At 40.7% G+C, this 17192-nt stretch overlaps 1 protein-coding gene across 1 annotated transcript in view; it reads left to right on the top strand.

Annotated features, from left to right (window-relative positions):
- ITGA9 (integrin subunit alpha 9) overlaps positions 1 to 17192 on the top strand; it is a 214367-nt gene that overhangs the window by 52141 nt on the left and 145034 nt on the right. Inside the window, exon 15 of the mRNA XM_061375024.1 lies at positions 1873 to 2033. Within this exon, the coding sequence (XP_061231008.1) occupies positions 1873 to 2033 (161 nt within the window). The remainder of the gene's footprint in view (positions 1 to 1872; positions 2034 to 17192) is intronic.

Here is a 17192-nt window from a genome sequence, read left to right as displayed (position 1 = left end):
CATGGAGCTTTTGCCTCTGCCTGTGCAGGGCCTGGGTTTGCTATCAGATTTTCTTGTCTTATTCTTGGGATGCCAGTGCAGATCTCAGCATGTGTGCGTGCATGTGAGGTCTTGAAAGCGGATGGGAGACAATTGGGGATGGGTGTGGGATGTGCACACATTATAAAAGGAACAAAAAAAGAGGCTGGTGTGGTTTTAAATAGGCTAACCCCTGTGTTTAGTGGGCCTGAGGAAACACCACTTCAGTGGGAGTTTTGGTGCTGAGCTTGGTAGAGTTTGAAGCATTTTCTAAGTATTATCCTTCTAAGCAAGTTATTCTGCCAACAGCAAGCAAAAAAAGCTCAGGTGGAGCTCTGTGATGGTAGTTAGACTGATGCCTCAGCTGTGTCTTTTCTTGCTAGCAAGGGTATGTCTCTGGTGGTTGTGTGTGAACTTAAGTGAGCTTTTCATCAGGATGCAGCATGCTGCAAGTGGAAGTGAGGTCATTTTGGATCATGTGAATTATGAATGGTTACAGAGACTTCTGACCAAGGTTTACAACATCATTAAATAAGCTCTTCAAAGTACTGAAAGTTTGGTGGAGAAATAACTGGAGGCGACAGCTTTGACAGCAGTGTTAAATTAGAGAGATGAGGATTTAAATTGGTTAAAAAAAACAACCCCAAACTCACCACCACCAAACCAAGTAAGACCACACCAAAACCCAGCACAGGCTCCTTGCTGAAACCTGTTATAGGATAGCTCAGTCCAGAAATGTTTAACATTTGCATTGGCTGTTTATAACATTCTGTCTTAAAAAAAACCCCAAAAGTTTACATTTATGGGCAGCATATGATATGGTATCAATCATTTAGGACTTAAAACATAAACAAGAACCAAAGCCATAATTTGGCAAACATCCTACATATTTAACAAATCAGCACAGGAGCTGGTGCTGGCTGTCCTTTAGGAGGATTATCATCTAATTAAGCCATTTAGAGTGAGCCAATCTCATGGTATTCCCATTATTGCCTTAATAACAGCTGAAATCAGTGTAAGCTGTGGTTTGTGATGAGTGAAAGGACCTCACTTGTGTTTCCCTTGTCAGTAGAAAGCAGCAGAACATTCATGCTTCTGTTCAGTTTTGTTGCTCCTTCTGTTGTTGCATTTGCCAAAAAGAAAGGTATACTCAGCTTGGATTAATCAGTTGCTGTGTAATTACTTCAGGTAACAAGTAGGTATCCTTTTGGACGCATACATCTAGTCGCAAACCAACCATTTGTGTTAACCTACTTATCCTATAGAACAGCAGGGAACAAGATTTACAGAGATACAGCTCATTAGTCTCTGGGTTTGTCTTCTATAAACTGCTTGGGATGTGTAACATCTAGGAGGGGGATGCTGATTGCAAGGCAGCAACCTCTACTTAAAGTGTGAATGTTAAGATGACTGCAAATCAACAAAAGTAATTGTCAGAAAGTGCCACATCCTGGTTGATGTTTGCTTGGTTTGTGCTGTTTTAAAGGGAAAAAAAAGCTCTAGGCTGCTGCTGTTGTTGTTTGTATTGTGTTTTTTTGGTTTTTCTGTTAACAACATAGCTTAAGTATCTTTTGTTTCTTTACTTTTATTAAGTATGCATGCCTCGATTTATTTTTACCCATAATTTCCGATGGGAAAGGATGGGCTGGGGAACGCAGCAGCACAAAACTTGGAAGTACATTAGCAATTGGATTTGGTTTTGTGCAGTCACAGGAAACAGTGATTGAGGGCCTTCAAGGGTTGACCTTTCTTGAAGCACACATGCCCTGGGGGCAACAGGATCCATTCATAGGTGGTTAGAAAATAACTATTGTTCACTGACATCCTCTGTTTTCTTCTTCCTTTTTAAACCAGGTTTGAATTATAACTTGACTGCTGATGTGGCAAAGAAGGAAAAGAGCCAGCAACCTAGAGTTTATTTTGTGACTTCTGGAGAGACGATGGGGCAGATCACAGAGAAGTTAGAACTGACATACATGCAGGAAAAGTGTGAGCATTACCTGGCATATGTCAAGGTCAGTTCATTCCTGTCCTTACTTACGATGTCCTCGCTGCAATTCCACTCTTTTCTAAGTATTCAACCAAATAAAGTAGTGCTGTTTGGCTTTGGATATTCTTTGTTTTCCTGGCAGGTGAATTCAGTTTTTTCTGTGGAAGCTCAGAACTTTGTACTTGGCACGATTTGTCAGCCCTGAGTCCTATTGGGCCTTCAAGACCTGGTGTCAGGAATATGTATTTTATTTACTTTTGATCAGATGCAGTTGTGTGGATTTCTTTCTTTTGTCTTGGTTTGTTGCTACACTTGTTAGAATAAGGAGATGAAGTTTTGTCCTGGCAGGAGCAGCGGGTTTGCTCTTTAGTTTTGTGCAAGGCCTGACTGCACAAGGAGATGATACGCAATTTGTGTGGGAATGGCAGGGTAACATGGGGTCTGTCTTGAAGCAGCTGGGGTCTTGGATTTGAAGAGTACCCTGGATTCTAAGTTTAAAATAGCAGTGGAATAACTTAATTTAACATGTTTTATGGTCCTGGGGACGCAGGAGCACTTTCCAGACAAGCTGGGGCACAGAAAGGGTCTGTGCTTCCTGGGTCTACATCCAGGGTCTCCTAGGACAGTGGTTACCTTGATTTAGCAACTGTTGTTGAAGAAATGTCCCTCAGGTGCCAATCTGTTTGCAGAGTAAGCACAATAGTTTTCTTCTCAGCTAGGAAACTTATAGAATGGATTTTAAAATTATATAGGAAGGAGTTTTATCTTTTCAACAACACCTGTGTTACAAGCACTAATCTGTATCACCAGTGTAGCGTGAAGTTTGGATATGTGGTGAGTTGCATATCCTCCTCTCATATTCCCATAGATGAGAGTGACCTAAATTCAATGGATATTACTTGATTCTCTCTGTTTTTAGAATCCAGTGGGTCCAGACATCCCTAAATATATAAACTTTTCCAGGAAGCTTCTTTGTAGCTAAAATCTGTGAGAATGGGAGATGAAATTCATCCTTTGACTTTATCAACGTTTTGTCCATGGCTGTTGAGAGAAAATAAAATAAATAAAGGGACCACCAAGGAGGAAATCCCGTTCTGTTAAGTTGCGTGGATCTCTGGGATGAGAGTGGATATCTTCCATGGGTTTTCCTGTTTCTGGAACAACCTTTGCTTTCTGTTGTAGAAAAGCTTGTTAAAAAAAAAATATAGATTTATGAGATGACCATTACTTAGAAAATATGGCTGTGAGATTATTAATTCTGGTCTTTCTCAAATGAGCACATCTGGTTAGGCTTTAATGTATTGATTCTGGACCAAAAGGAGCCATATGCCTCTTCATTCTTAACAAACAAGGCTACTGGCTTTCTATATGATATAAGCAGCTATTTTTCACAGTTGGAAGAATAGCAGGAAGTGTTGTTTGTTCATGTAATGGAGAATGCAAGGTAGTGGAGAAGGATAATCCCTGTGCTTTCATGGGAAAGGTGATATGATCCATGAGGCTACATGACATTAGAAACATCAAAGAGAGCCTTGCAGACTCTGGAGGAGTGGAAATGGGGTCATGATCTTTCACTGCTACCCTTAATTAACGGCTAGTAAAACAAAACCCCTGAAAAACAAAAAAACCCTCCCCAAACTCCAAGCAGAAATCTCCTTGATTGCATAGGTTTGTGACAGAATGGGTGATAAAAGATGTGGGCTTAAAAATATATGGAGTATTTCACTAGGAATTTCCTCTTTCCTTTTATTTAGTGTATGCCTGATGAATTCTTCTCCATGACAAATGGAGGTGTTTGCAGTTTCATCCTTAATCTGTTCACTCTGTTATTGTTCATTTGAATCCCTGGTGACAAATAGGTTTATATGGTAGCATAAGGATGTCGGTTCTGGACTACTGGTGATCAAGGCTAGAGAAACTCTTTGAACTTTGTGACTTCATGTGCTAGCTTGACAAACCTTAATAGGCAAATAAGCTGTCCAGTCCAAATGGCACTCAACAGAGCTCTATAGGTTATGTTAAGTTAAATGAAAGCCTGTGCCAGGCCTTGCTGGATGATGGTCCTATCAGCATGTAGTTGTAGCATGCTGGAGCCATGAGGTAGAAGAACTGAGTAAAGCTGTGAAAAAACTAGACCTAAAGATCACCTAGTTCCAATGCCCATGCTATGGGCAGGGACACCTTCCACTAAGCCAGGTTGGATGGGACTTTGGGAAACCTGGTCTAGTGGAAGGTGTCCCTGCCCATGGCAGGGGGTTGGAACTGGATGAGTTTTAATGTCCCTTCCAACCCAAACCAGTTTGATTCTATATTTCTTTTGGCAGGTTTGATCTCAAAAGACCCCAGTGAACCAGTGCACTAAACAGTTGAAAGTCTGCAAATAAAACATTGAATTGTCTTGCAATTGATAAGTGTCAATGTTTCAAGCACTGCTACTTTCCTGTATGTGGCTCCCTCTCACAACAGGAAGAGTTCTTATTGCTGCTACTGAATTTGAGTATTGAAGTCTGTCTTTCCTCATAACAGTGTGTCTGAGATAAGTGGATATCAAAGTTTGTAGGATATGTGTAGCTTGATTTTGTACAAGGCAGACTACCAAATTACAGCTCAAGTTGCTAGAATTATGGTAGTTCATAAGAAGACATGCTTCTCTGGTTCAGAACACAGAGTGAAATGGCAGTGCTTCGGGACTTAGAAGTGCTTTCAGTTTTCTTTGTAGTGGGCATGGGAAAGTAGAGGAGAGATTCATTTTCTGACTTTTTTTCCCTTTTCCTTCATTGTAACCTGTTTGATGATTTCTGTTTAAGAAGCTTTAATTGTTCAGCGTACATGGGCTGTAATTCCAATACTCGCAGCACCTCAGGTGTCATCTCCAAAAGCTGCATTTGTTCTGTGTTAACTTGTGGAGGTTTGACTGATACATTCAGTAGAAAATGAACAGCTCGTGCAAGTGGCTGTTAACTGAGAAGTTGAGGAGCATCTCTGGTGCTCTCCTGTCAGCATAGAGCAGATCCCTGCTCTCTCTCAGGAGGTGCTTTGCTGCTGGACAGTTCCTCTTCTGGCAGCATAGGGATGGTGGTGCTTTCACTACAGACTTTGTCTCCTTCAAGGGTGATAAAACTACTAAGAGTAAATAAACTCAAGTAAATGCTAACTGTCAGTGTTGCTGGAGAAAAAATGAAGTAAAAGCTTAAATTTCATTAGCTTTTTCTTTAAAGGGATTTTTTTTTTGTAGAAGGAACAGCAAACATAAGCGTGAGAAAATGGAATGTGGTACTAAGAAGAAGCAGAGGTTGCAGCAGTAGAAACTGAAAAGATAAAGAAAATAAATGTGTTTGGAGGTAACCTTAATGTCTGGGTCTGCAGCTGAAATGTAGAATTTCTCTTGGGAGCTGCACTCTTTTGATGGTGTTCAGAAGACTTGAGCCGTGTGTTTAAGACCTGCTGTGATCAGGGCATGGACTCTAAGGAAATATTTCCCCTTTCAAGTAGCTGTCCTGGTTGTTTCCTGCTTATGTGGGCTCCCCTAATATTTAGGATACATGTATTTGTGTAGGATACATGTATTTGTGTAGGATACTTTTATTTGTGGACAGGGCAAGAGAGTTTGATGCAGACAGCAAAGCATATTGTATGCACAGATTTATGTGGGGTTAAATCTCATCTTCCTGGATTTATCACAAAGGTGTAATGGTGATTATGATTAAAGCCTATTGTATGATTCCTGCATTTGCTAAAGAAGAACTGTCTGGTTTCTTACTTTACTGTGGACCATCCAGCTGGGCTGCCTGTTGCTACCAGTCACTGCTGTCTGTGTGCAGAATGAACGTTGTAATAGCTTCAAACACTATCAGCAGTCCTGGCACAGGATTAAACCAGACACAGCATTTATTTTTTCCAGAGATCTTTGTCTTGGTGACTGTCTGGTTGTTTTAAGCAGTCTCATGTTGCTTATCGTAGTAACTCTCAGTGGATCTGTCTAGCTCTTGGGGAGGATAGGGCTGAGTAGCAGCAGTGGAGTGGTGATTCCAAAGCTTTTTCACAATGGTGTGTAGGTGAGGAGCTTAGGCTGTGCTTGTTCAGGCAGGCTTGGAATAAAATGCTGCCTTTTCAACAGAAATTGCACGACAATGTTTTATTCACCACTGAATTATGTAGCCAAGGTTTGGCTTTTCCTAAGTATGTTTCTAGCCATTGTCTGCCGTGCATCACTGTTACCTCAGGTCTCTAAAGACACTCTGGGCTGATGATCTTGCACAACTTCATCTCTAGTGTTCACCAATGTTAGTCTCACTGCCTGTGGTTGTGATTGTTTCTCCCATAATAACTGTTTGATCCCACCTGAGGGAGATGAATGTATTGAAGTCTTTAATTCTTAATTCATAGTAATCTGTTGGGGTTTTTTTTTCTAGAGTCTTGGTAGCAGAGTTTTCAGTCTCACAGTCATGTGTGATGTAGGGTTGGTGTCACCTTGATCATTTGCAAGATGTACTTTCTTCTGAAAGCTGATTGCCTGTGAATTAACATCTGTATGTTAGCGTTTGGTTGGGGTGTGCCAGGATAGAGGCATGTAGCCAGAGACACTCAAGAGCTTATTTTGAAGGTTGGTTTCCATTGTTTTGTTTTTAATGGGATTGGTTTCTCCCATAACTGTCGACATGAAGCCTTTTAGAGGGGGTGATTTTCAGCAGAGCTTGGTTGCACACTCTTAGGAAGGCCTTTCCTGGTGCTGTGAGCATGGATTGTGCATTGGATGTGGACAATAATCATCACTTTGCAGAGTGAGAAGGGAAAACCAGTCCCTTGGCAAGTGTGGCTTCCCTCTGTAGTGCCCCAGCTGGTCCTCTCCCTGGGAGGGAACTCAGAGCAAGTAAGGGGATACCATTTGAAGCAGAGGCTGCTTTCACAGCAGCAACAGCTATGAAAACTTAGTCATGATTATCTAGGATTTCACAGTGTTTGGACCACTGGGCAGACAAAGGGAGCACTGACCTGTTCCAGCCTGCAGCAGGAAGTTTATCGTCGCTGCAAGACAAAAGCTGCTGTGTAGTTCTGCCAGGAATGATGGCTGCAGTGAGATTCAGCACTAAGACCAAGAGCAGAGTTGATATCTTTGGGTTTGTTCCTTTTTGTTGTTTTATATGACTTTTTTTTTTTGCCCTTTTGCTGAGCGAACTGGAGAAACTGTTAGGCTGAGCCAGATGCGGTCATAGCATCTGTTCATGGCTGCGGGGTAGGTGGGGTGATCATGGAGCACAAAGGTTTATTTACAGAAGCACGCTTTCCAGAACAACTCTGTTTTCCGGAACTGTGCAAAGTGTGCTTGTAATCTGTTAGCACAGCCATCCTCGCTTCAGCAGAGCTAAATGAATGTAGTGCTTTCTGTTGCCTTATTCTGTAAGGCTGTCAACCCTCTCCTTTCAGATACATTCTGGCCATCACTGTTTCAAGCTGACTTCTCACCTTAGAAAACAAGCCAGGGAGAAGAGAAGCTGCATTTTTTTTTCCTGAGTATCTCATATGGCCAAGGGAAGAGCAGTTGTTAGCTGTGTAACTCCGGGTTCCTTTTCATTGCCTCTTAAATACAGGGACTCAGGCATACCAGAAAGAGTATTAGGAGTTGGTGAGAAGAGTGCCAGCTTAGAGCTGAGCGTTAACTGTATGAAGGTTTAAATACCATTAATGACCATGCAGTTGTTTTTGGCTTTTCCAAAGGCTTTTCCAAGGGTCACCAAGAGCGAGTAAGATTGTCTTTCAGGGTGAGCATATACTAAATTAAAAACTGGCTTGCACAGTGGGGCTAAAATGAAGCTGCCAAATATGCCTGGTACTAGCATCCTTTCAGAGGGGACCCATGCTGCAGGTAGGTAAGTGCTGTAAGATATTAGGGCTGATAGCGCAGGTACATGGGAGAGCAAATTGTAACAGATACCATGCTACTAACTGTGGGGGGGCCTTTTAGTGTGCTGTACAGCTAGTAGGGCTGTTTGGTAGCCCAAAGGGTCTTTTGTCCTGAGGTCAGTGGGAGGTTTTGGCTGTGAGCTGGATACAGTTCTTCTCCTGATGCTCTCCTCTCCCCCTCGCAGATCTTACCAGGTTTTTAAAGAAATCACTTTCATTTTAGTTTTAATTTTTTTCTCCTTACTGTTAGATGTGATAACTGGGTGGCAAACATCTCCTTCTTTCTGGTTTGAGAGTGTCCTTGAGTGTTTTCTGCTCTGTATGAATCTTGTCCATTATAAAACCAACAAAACGAGAAAACCCCAACCCCATTTCAAGTTGTAGCAAGGTAACTGTTGATTTTTTTACTTTTGCCAGCACTTATGGGAAAGGCCAAGTATGTTTATGGCGCAGGCAGAAGCTAAGTTGATCTGGTGGAGTTGCTGTCAGATAAAATGCCTGGTTAATCACGTTCATGAATCCAAGTGGAGAGATTTTATGGCCCCCAAATGATATAAGTGTCATCTTGAATGAGGCTTAGTCAGTAGACTTACAGCACAGCAGCTGCAGAAGTTGTGCTTTGCCTGCCTTGTATTTCTTTTACTTGCCTTTTTAAAACGGTAGTGTTCCCCGCTATACCCCAAAGGGATCCAAGTCTTTAATCTTGAGCCCTTGGATAAACTTGTCCTTTTGCTATATTCTGTAGTGGAAAAAAAAAAAGATTCATTATTCAAGTAGAGTCTCTCACAAATATGCATTAAATTTTTATGGAGTCAATAATTGCTTTTATTGCATGTGAAGTTTTAATGAAGTATGACACTTTGCTGCTCTTAGACATTCAATAGCGGGCATATGCCTGGCTTTACTGTCTGTCCACTGACGTGCTTCTGTCTGATATTGTAGTTCCTCACAAAGAAACTTCATTTGCAGATTTAACCTTTTGGAGACTGAGGAAGGGCAGATTTAGGCCTGACTGGGTCATGGCTCTTTTATGGGAGCCCATGGTTTGGAAAGACTGTCCATGGTGCTTTTGCCTGAGAAGCATCATTGCATTTCCCAGTGATGGCACTTTTAGGAAGTGAATGGCCAAAGAGATAAAAGAGGTACTGCACTTTGGGCTAGGAAAAGTAATTTCAAAAGGCAGGTAATGATAGATAGGAATATTTTTGCTTTCTCTGGCACTCTGGTTAACCAAAGAGCTTGTTTTCTCAGGTGGAAAGAAACAGCAAGAAGGCAACACTACTGTTTTAGGAACTTTGTAAGCTTGTTTTTGGTGTGGAGCGGTATAAACTAAACACATGATGGCAAATTGTGCTATAAAAGTTTATTAGTACTTCTCGGGGACAAATTTACACCTAGGGGGAATACATTTAATGTTAGAGTATTGCTGCAGAAAATTACAATAGGGAGCAGCTTGTTTGTCTTAGTGGTTTTCCTGTTTATAACACATGGAGGAATATCAGTCTGTGCGGTAATCACAGGCACACACACGTACATGGTCGGCTTATCCTGTCCAAACTGGGGAGTGCCTAAATTTATTACCCTTTCATTTTGCTACCTGAATGAGCAGGACACTTCATCAGGAAACACGCAGGCAACTTCAACAGAAGACTCCTCTCTAGACTAAAAAGAAAGCAATTAATTTTGCTGCCTGTGGCTTCTGGGTATGTTCCCAACCTATAATCTCCTCACAGTCAGAACACACTCAAGTCTCTTGGGAGACTCTTGCAGATGCCATGTTTGGTTTGGGTGGCAATGCTAATCCAGTCCCATAATTCATACCAAAAGTGCCTGACAATGTTTGAAGAAATGTGGGAGTAATAGGTTGCAGGCGTAGAATGTTTTAGGCAGAAAATGCCTTTTTCTCCCTTTCTCCCCCACTATGTAACTTCAGTTGCAGACCTGAATTAATCTTGTACTCCTGAGGTTCAGAAACACTCGAGGACATCTTGTGCCATTAACCTCACCCCGCGTGCCCACCAGCATTTTGATACGCAACAAAGTATTTACAAATGGTATGGTTGTGCTGGTGATTGAAAATTACATCCCTGGTCATAGGCTTCCAGTTTGTTGTTTAATTTTAATTATCAATTCCCCTTGTAGAGCACAGTGACCGGGCCTGGAGTACCAGTTATTTTGTGGAATGTTTAGTATTCTGCACGTGGAACCTGAATGTGGTTCTATGCTAGCTGTGCTCCTCCAAAGATTTGAAGTAAGTAGTTATCTGGGAGTTCAGGTTGTTTTCTGCTTGCCCACAATGTCTCTGACCTGGTGGCATATGTTTAAGCTTGTTTCCTGACGAGCTATACAAGATGTTCTAATGGATTGGAGGCATTAGGCAAATTAGCTTAAGTTTCTTCACTTCAGTTTGTCATGATTTTGCAGGACTTTTTCTCCCATCAAATGTCTGATGTCTTTTCCCATCGCTGTGCTTCCTTCCAGTGGTCATTTTTGCTTTGAAAAAAAGGAGCATCTTCAGAGGTCCCTTCCGACAGAAATTGGTCTATGATTCTATGATCTTTGAAAACAAGCATCCTCAAAGCACTGAAGTAGTCAAATTTTAGGAATATGTATAATCTAATGTTGTGGGGCTTGTTTTTTCTGTTGGCATCAGTGTATTGTGCCAGTTTTCATCTGGTGTTAAAATTCCTGTTGCTGCATGTGAATTACACAGCTTTAAAAGAACAATTTTCAGAAGGGGATATTCTAAAGGCTTCATAAAACATAATTGGCTGGCTGACTCTTAAGTGAAAATTGACCACTTTTTTCTGCCTAATGTTAATGATTTCTTATATGTAACATGAGCGGTTTCTTGTAAATAAAGTTGTCCTTGAAATTATTTGTGAAAAACTGAAAATTACTTAGTGATGGATGGCTTCTGGATGCTTTTTAGGCAAGTTGATTTATTTTGTTGCTAGCTTGTTGTTCTGGCTATTTTTAGTCTCCATTTATGCAGGGGGCTTAAGGCACTGAATATGTTTTACTCTGGGATATGTGAATGTGCCTAACACGGTAAGGCTATGACTAGGTGACAGCCTGACTTTAATAACAAATAATAATGAAAATTAGAGAATCCTGGAATGTTTCAGTTTTTTTGGTGTTTTTCTTTGTGGTTTTTGGTCTTGGGAGGAGACCCAGGTCTGGTGTTGCATTCTAGACTGAAATGTGAAGAGTTAGCTGTAAATCTAAGGGAATCTAATGTGAGAGTGAAGTTAATTTACTACTTCCTTCTTTTGGCACACACACTGCATCACTTAAGACTTCCTAAGATGACAAAATAAGTTAAAAATCCAACTGCTTAAACTTGTAATGACTTAATAATTTTTATCCTGTTAGCAGATAGACAGCTTCTCATTTGGCAAGACTGGTTATAAGGGAACTGACATTAATGTAACTTTAGTAAGAAGAGTGTAAAACCAGAAAAAACTAACAGAATGTAAGTTAAAACAGGGTATGTCTTGTATAAATTTATACCTTCTTTCACATATTTTTTACCTGCTAGGATATAGGAAGCACCAAGTAACATGTACCTCCCATGAAAAAGTGTTCTTTGAAAAGTCTGAGTGTACAGGGACAACAGCCTGATGGGAAGCCTTTTAAAATCCCTTCCTTGTAGGAGTCTAACCTCTATCACTGTGCATGCACATTTGGCCTGTGTGCTCTTGCTCTGGGAGCTAGAAAGGATGCGAAAATTGAAAAGCCATAAACTTCATCATGCTCTAAAGAGTTGGAATATATGTAAAGCTTTTGCCTTTGTGCACCTTTCACAGAGGACAGGCAGTGTATCGTGCTTTGAGAACTGACTGGGTAGCTGAGGTTATCTTTAAGATACCTTAAAGGTTTTTAGGAAGTGTTGAGGATTTCAGTCCTTAAATAATGAATAATAAATATGGCAAGTGTTCCTACATGTGCAGAAGCAGCAACAGCATTGGAGCAGCACAATCTACATAGATTTTGGCTCTTCAAATGCTGCTCTGTCTTTCAGGTACAAAATCTTTGAGACCAGAGTGAAATTGTAAATCCCTTGTGATAAGTACTTTCTTTATTATTTTTCTCTGTTCTTTATTCATAGAAAACAAGTGGTTTCATGCAACCTTCATAGCTATAAACTACTCCTTTTTAACCATTTAGCAGGCCACTGAGTGGTTCTGAATCACTTTTCTGGTTATGTGGCCATTGCCTCATGACTTGGTGAAGTACAAAAGCCTCACCAAATTCCAGTGGTAACAAATTCAATTTCATATGAAAAATACTACCCCTGTAAAAGTGAGTCCAGTTCCCATTTGTGGTGCATGTACCCCCATCCCAGGAGTGGCTTGCCCCCATTCAGTGAGCCCTGCAGTTCATCGTGAAGAGGAGGCTTGAGCCCTCCAACTGTAATTGGCAGCCCAGGAGCTCCTTGTGACTTGGATATGTCAGAGGGGGGCTTGACACCAGTGAGCATTCAACCCATCCATCTCTTGGTGCAGGAAGGGAGCTGGGATAGGTGGTTTCCATTTTCTTGTGCTCTATGCGATTGTTTCCATGAAAGCTGCCCCTCTCTGCTCTGGAATCGCAGCAGTACAAATCATGAGCTGGCTTTGAGAGACTGAGCCCTGGAGCACAGCCAGGTTGAAAAGCCCAGCCCATGCTCCATGGCAAGACAACATGAGCACTGCAACCCTGGCAACAGAAATCAATGGCAAAAAATATCCTGAGCGTCAGCAAGGGGTGAGGATCTCGCCTGAGAACCAGAGCAGACCCTACTCACATGAGAAAGCATTTTCAAAGCCTTTTCTTGAACCTGCTAAATAGTTCTGGTATGGGAAAATGGATGAGTGTTTAAGCTGGTTGGGATGGTACTTCCACCTCTGGTATTTCCATTCTTGCTAAATGGACTGGGGCAGGTTGTGGTGCCTGTATCTCTGCTTGACCAATACGTATGTAGTTAATTGTGGCAAAATGCATCCCTGAAATGCAGGTGCTGTGAAACCGCTGTGACTCTGCAGCCATTGCAGGCAATAAATACCATCCAAAGCACTGACTTTTTTTTATGTGTCCCTTCCAAGAACTCAGAGAAATGCCAGAATTTATTTTTAAACTTTGTATAAGTGCCTTAAATATTTGTGATAGCTCAGTTTTCTTTCCTTACTATTTTGGGAACAGTTAATTTTGCCTTACATTGTTTCTGTTTGGACTCTTTTTGACACTGGTTCTCTCTCCCTCCCCTTTGGTAACAAAATGATCTAATGTCCCGTGTTGATTGAAGGCTGATGAGTTCAACCCAAGCTTGCTTGCTTCAGTGAATGAGCAGAATGTATTCACAGGGCTTCTGCTGTATACCCCTCCTACCCACCAAAAGTTATCTAAAAATCTAATGTTTCTGACTGCGTAATCTCTATGTATTTAATTTTGGCGTTAACGCTGTGTTTTTTGTCTTGAAAGGAATATTCCTGGGTGCAGCTCTGGAGAGCTGTGTGGTGGGCAGCCAGCTTAACACTTAATGTTTAAGTATTACGTCGATTATTCTATTGTAGGCATTTATCTCATGTCTGTCCTTAATTCTTTAATGCAGTGGTTCTTATACTGTCAGCCTTGAAACGGTTGCAAAGGCAATAAAGGTAAAATGCAGCTTAATAAAATTTTGTAGATCTCTGCCTATTGCTTTTCTGATTGCCCGCACTGTTTGGGAGCCACTGCTCCCACCTATGCCAGACGCACAGAAACCACTGTGATTTCTCATTGACTTCACCCCATGAAGTCAGTAGGATTATTAAACTACAGCAAGACATCTGTCTTTCATGATGATACCTCCAAAGACCTATTCATCTCATTAGTGACTGGTTCCATCAGTTGGGATCAGGGACCTCCTTTGGTACAGACCCTTATATAAACAGCAGCAGTGTTCCTAGCTATAAACAGCCAGGGAGATAGTCACTGTGATGGATGAGGAGCTTGTAAGGTTTGGATATGTGTTGAGGGGTTGTTTTCTTAAAATAGCCATCCCCAAAATGATCCAAAAGAGTATATAAGCTGTCTAAATCTTGTGAGAAAGCAAAGTTTAGGCTGGAGGTCCCATGAGAGAAGGTTTTCTTCACTTACACTTGACAGTTCTGACTTGTTTGTAGATTTCTTGTAGGGGTGTTTCTGGGAATGTGTGTGCTCTCATCCTCTAGTTCCAGCCAGAACCAGAAGGAAAAGAAAGGTCAGAAATAATTAGTATTTTACTAAGGGAAAGAAAAAAAGAAATCCAAAACTTGAAAAGGCTCATGCAAGGCTTTGTGTATGTGTTTTATTTTGTATATAACTGCAGTCGTTGCCACCTGAACAGTGCCAGTATTCTGCTGGTGGCCAAGAAGCAGGAAATGAAATTAATGTGTATGAAGAAGAAACAAAGACCATTAATGCTGTATATATTTCTATATATATATAACATATATTCCTAATGTCAACATGCAAGGAGTATTTAAATAAATTTAGGCTGTGATCATACGTTTCTAATTGTCATACTTCTCTCATCTTCCTCCTCAGCTTGAATTTTTTCCTTTCTGAATTCTGTGTGTGTAGGTTTGGAGAACTTTTTAGATGTGTTATATGTGAGGTAGAGGGAGATCTAGTCAGCCAGATAGATGCTTGTGCTTTGTGATGTATTTTGCAACAGACTCATTACAAAATATAATAGATCAATACCTGGGAATCTTCTACACAACAAAACAGATGTTTAACATGTTTGTTTTCCTGCTGCCAGTTCTCTGCTATTGAACACATTCCTCCAGTGACAGGCTGGATGATAAGTATAGGCCATGAGAGAAGTGCTCTATAGCAGTTTGCCTTTGCCAACAGCTCAGCATTATCAAAAAGAGCTTGATTTATGATCCCTGGAGAGCATGGCACATAGGTTAGCTTAGATTGCCAAGAAGCGTGCTGCCAAACTTACATTCCACCTAGGCACTCATTGGTATATGCTAGACCTAAAGCTGAATCTAGGCTTTGGCAGGGGAATTTAATGTACCTCTGTTGTAAATCACTTCTCTTTTACAACCTTTTTGTCAGCCAACAGCTGTCAAAACTGCGTGCCTGTAGCTGCAGGTTGCAGTGTTTTGTGTGAGTGTGCTAATTTCCTTAATGGATATTTAGTTGGTAATAACATAGTTAAGGAGAAGTATGATCAGGTTTAGCTCATTTGTGTATCACTTGCAATTGTGGACAGATGGAATATCCTTATTCAGCTTTGTCCTCACCATTTGATCTGTGCTCCACTCAGAAGAGATTTTCCTTTTGCAGTGTTGCGAGAAGTTATTTTTGTGGATGCATACTACTGAATCTGGGTATGAAAGACAGGACTACATCAAGCTGTGGGCTGCAAATTATTATCTTATGTATACTGTAAACACAGATGATGGAAGTCTTGACCCACAAGATTGCTTCACTAGACAGATGGATGAAACTAACTAAAAATATGCAAATTTATTTAATTCCCTTAGGAAAGGCCTTTGGGTTATAAAGAGTCTATACAAACAGATCTTTACTTTGCTATTATTGCCACTAATTTACTAATATTTTGACTAATACTTACAGCTTTTTAGTATACGTTTTCATCTTATCCTGCATTTTATACAGACCATACATTTCTGAGTAATGAGCTCGAATCAACTCTAGTCATTTGCATAAGTAAATCTTCTGCTGTTGCCCTTTTCTCTTGCTCATATGAAGAGAAAATGAGGCTGTTTTTTATTAATTATATTTGCAGAAACCACCCCAATAAAAATTCCTTTGAAAAAGAAAGCCGGTTTAGAAGGAAGCGTATAAGCTATCTAAGCTTGTAAGATATATGTATTAACTAATAACTAAGATATATATATAACTAAGATATATATATATTAACTATCTAAGGAAAAGAAAAACAATAAGGGTGTATTATAGTAGTGTCTAGAAATTCCTTACAAGACACGAACTTTAACTGTGCTAGTCATAAACAAAAGCACTCTTAGGAACAGTGCTTTACCCTTCGGATGTGATAGTCTGTCAGGACCACCCTTACCCTCTTTCCTTGAGAACCATTACAGCTGAGTCATTAGAACTTGTTATTTCATAACACTTTAGCCCCCCTGGAAGAAACAAGTTAGTCTACTGCAGGGGAAGGTAGTGTGTTTGAGGAGCTGTTTGGAGCAAGATGCCAACAGTGGTCATCCGAGAGAAAAAAGTCAGCAGCCCTGGTGTAAATGAGACTGGCATGCATGACTGGGTGATGCTCATCTTATTTTTCATATCTGAAGCTATTTACCTTTGGTTGCCCTTAAAATTAATGGTAAGAAATCGGCATTTTTAGGGCACAGTTCACTTGGTCCGTTCCACATGTGTGTTTCAGAGCAAGACAAGTCAGACTCCATTGAGTAGGTCTCCACTGGCTCACAAGAACACCAAGGGCAATTTGTTGGAGGTAGACATCTGTATTCCAGATGTCTGCATTCAGTCAAATGAATCCAGCCCAATCCAGTCCAGTGTTGTCTGACATTATTTGCAAGTTGAGAAGGACAAATGCTCAGTTGGTAACGATGCACTGATCTGTTTCTAATATTCTGTTTATTAATTGAATCAGATTGAATTTTAGCCAAAGGACTGGAATAGAGAAGTGTTACACCCCATCCCCCGCAGTCAAATAACAAGAACACAGATTTTTCAGCTATAAATCTGAACTCTACTAGACATAAAAGATCTACTTGAGTGAGAAGAAATGAAAGCGAGCAGAGGACAACTGCTGTCCTGTGTTCTTGTCTCTTCGCTCTGCTGGTCATGGGGTAAAGACATAGAAGTCTTTTATACATCCAAATCCTACTCATTTTGTTCAGCTCCACTGAAATGTGATGTGATGGCTATCCATAATCAGCAAATCTATGTTACTGTGTTACAGCTGGGTATCCCACCTTGCTTCTAAAGTGGCAACCAATACGTGTGGGAACTCATCATAGCCTTTCTATTGGTAGTTTTAGTAGTAGTGGTTGGATCAGAGCCCTGGCGAACAACCCAGCAGCTGTGAAAGATGTTAGTTAAATGGTTTTAAATGGTTTATATTACTCTCACTGAAGAGCCTAGTGGTAGCATTGTTGTGGTCTACTTCTCTTTCTTGTTGGAAACGCCTGTAAAGTTACCTTGTGTTTGAAGACAGCCATATTTTCACCTCATCTTTTGAAACTTCAGTGGACATAAGGGTAAAATCTGCTTTGTTGGAAATGAGGTGTACATAAATACAATAGTACAGCTCTCT

Source organism: Neopsephotus bourkii, unplaced genomic scaffold, assembly GCF_033783945.1.
Source record: "Neopsephotus bourkii isolate Nb327-2 ecotype Australia unplaced genomic scaffold, CSIRO-AGI_Nbou_v1 NB_1655, whole genome shotgun sequence".
In the NCBI taxonomy this organism is placed as follows: domain Eukaryota; kingdom Metazoa; phylum Chordata; class Aves; order Psittaciformes; family Psittacidae; genus Neopsephotus; species Neopsephotus bourkii.
Note: the sequence above shows the minus strand (reverse complement) of the source record. Positions and strands in the feature narration are given on the sequence as shown.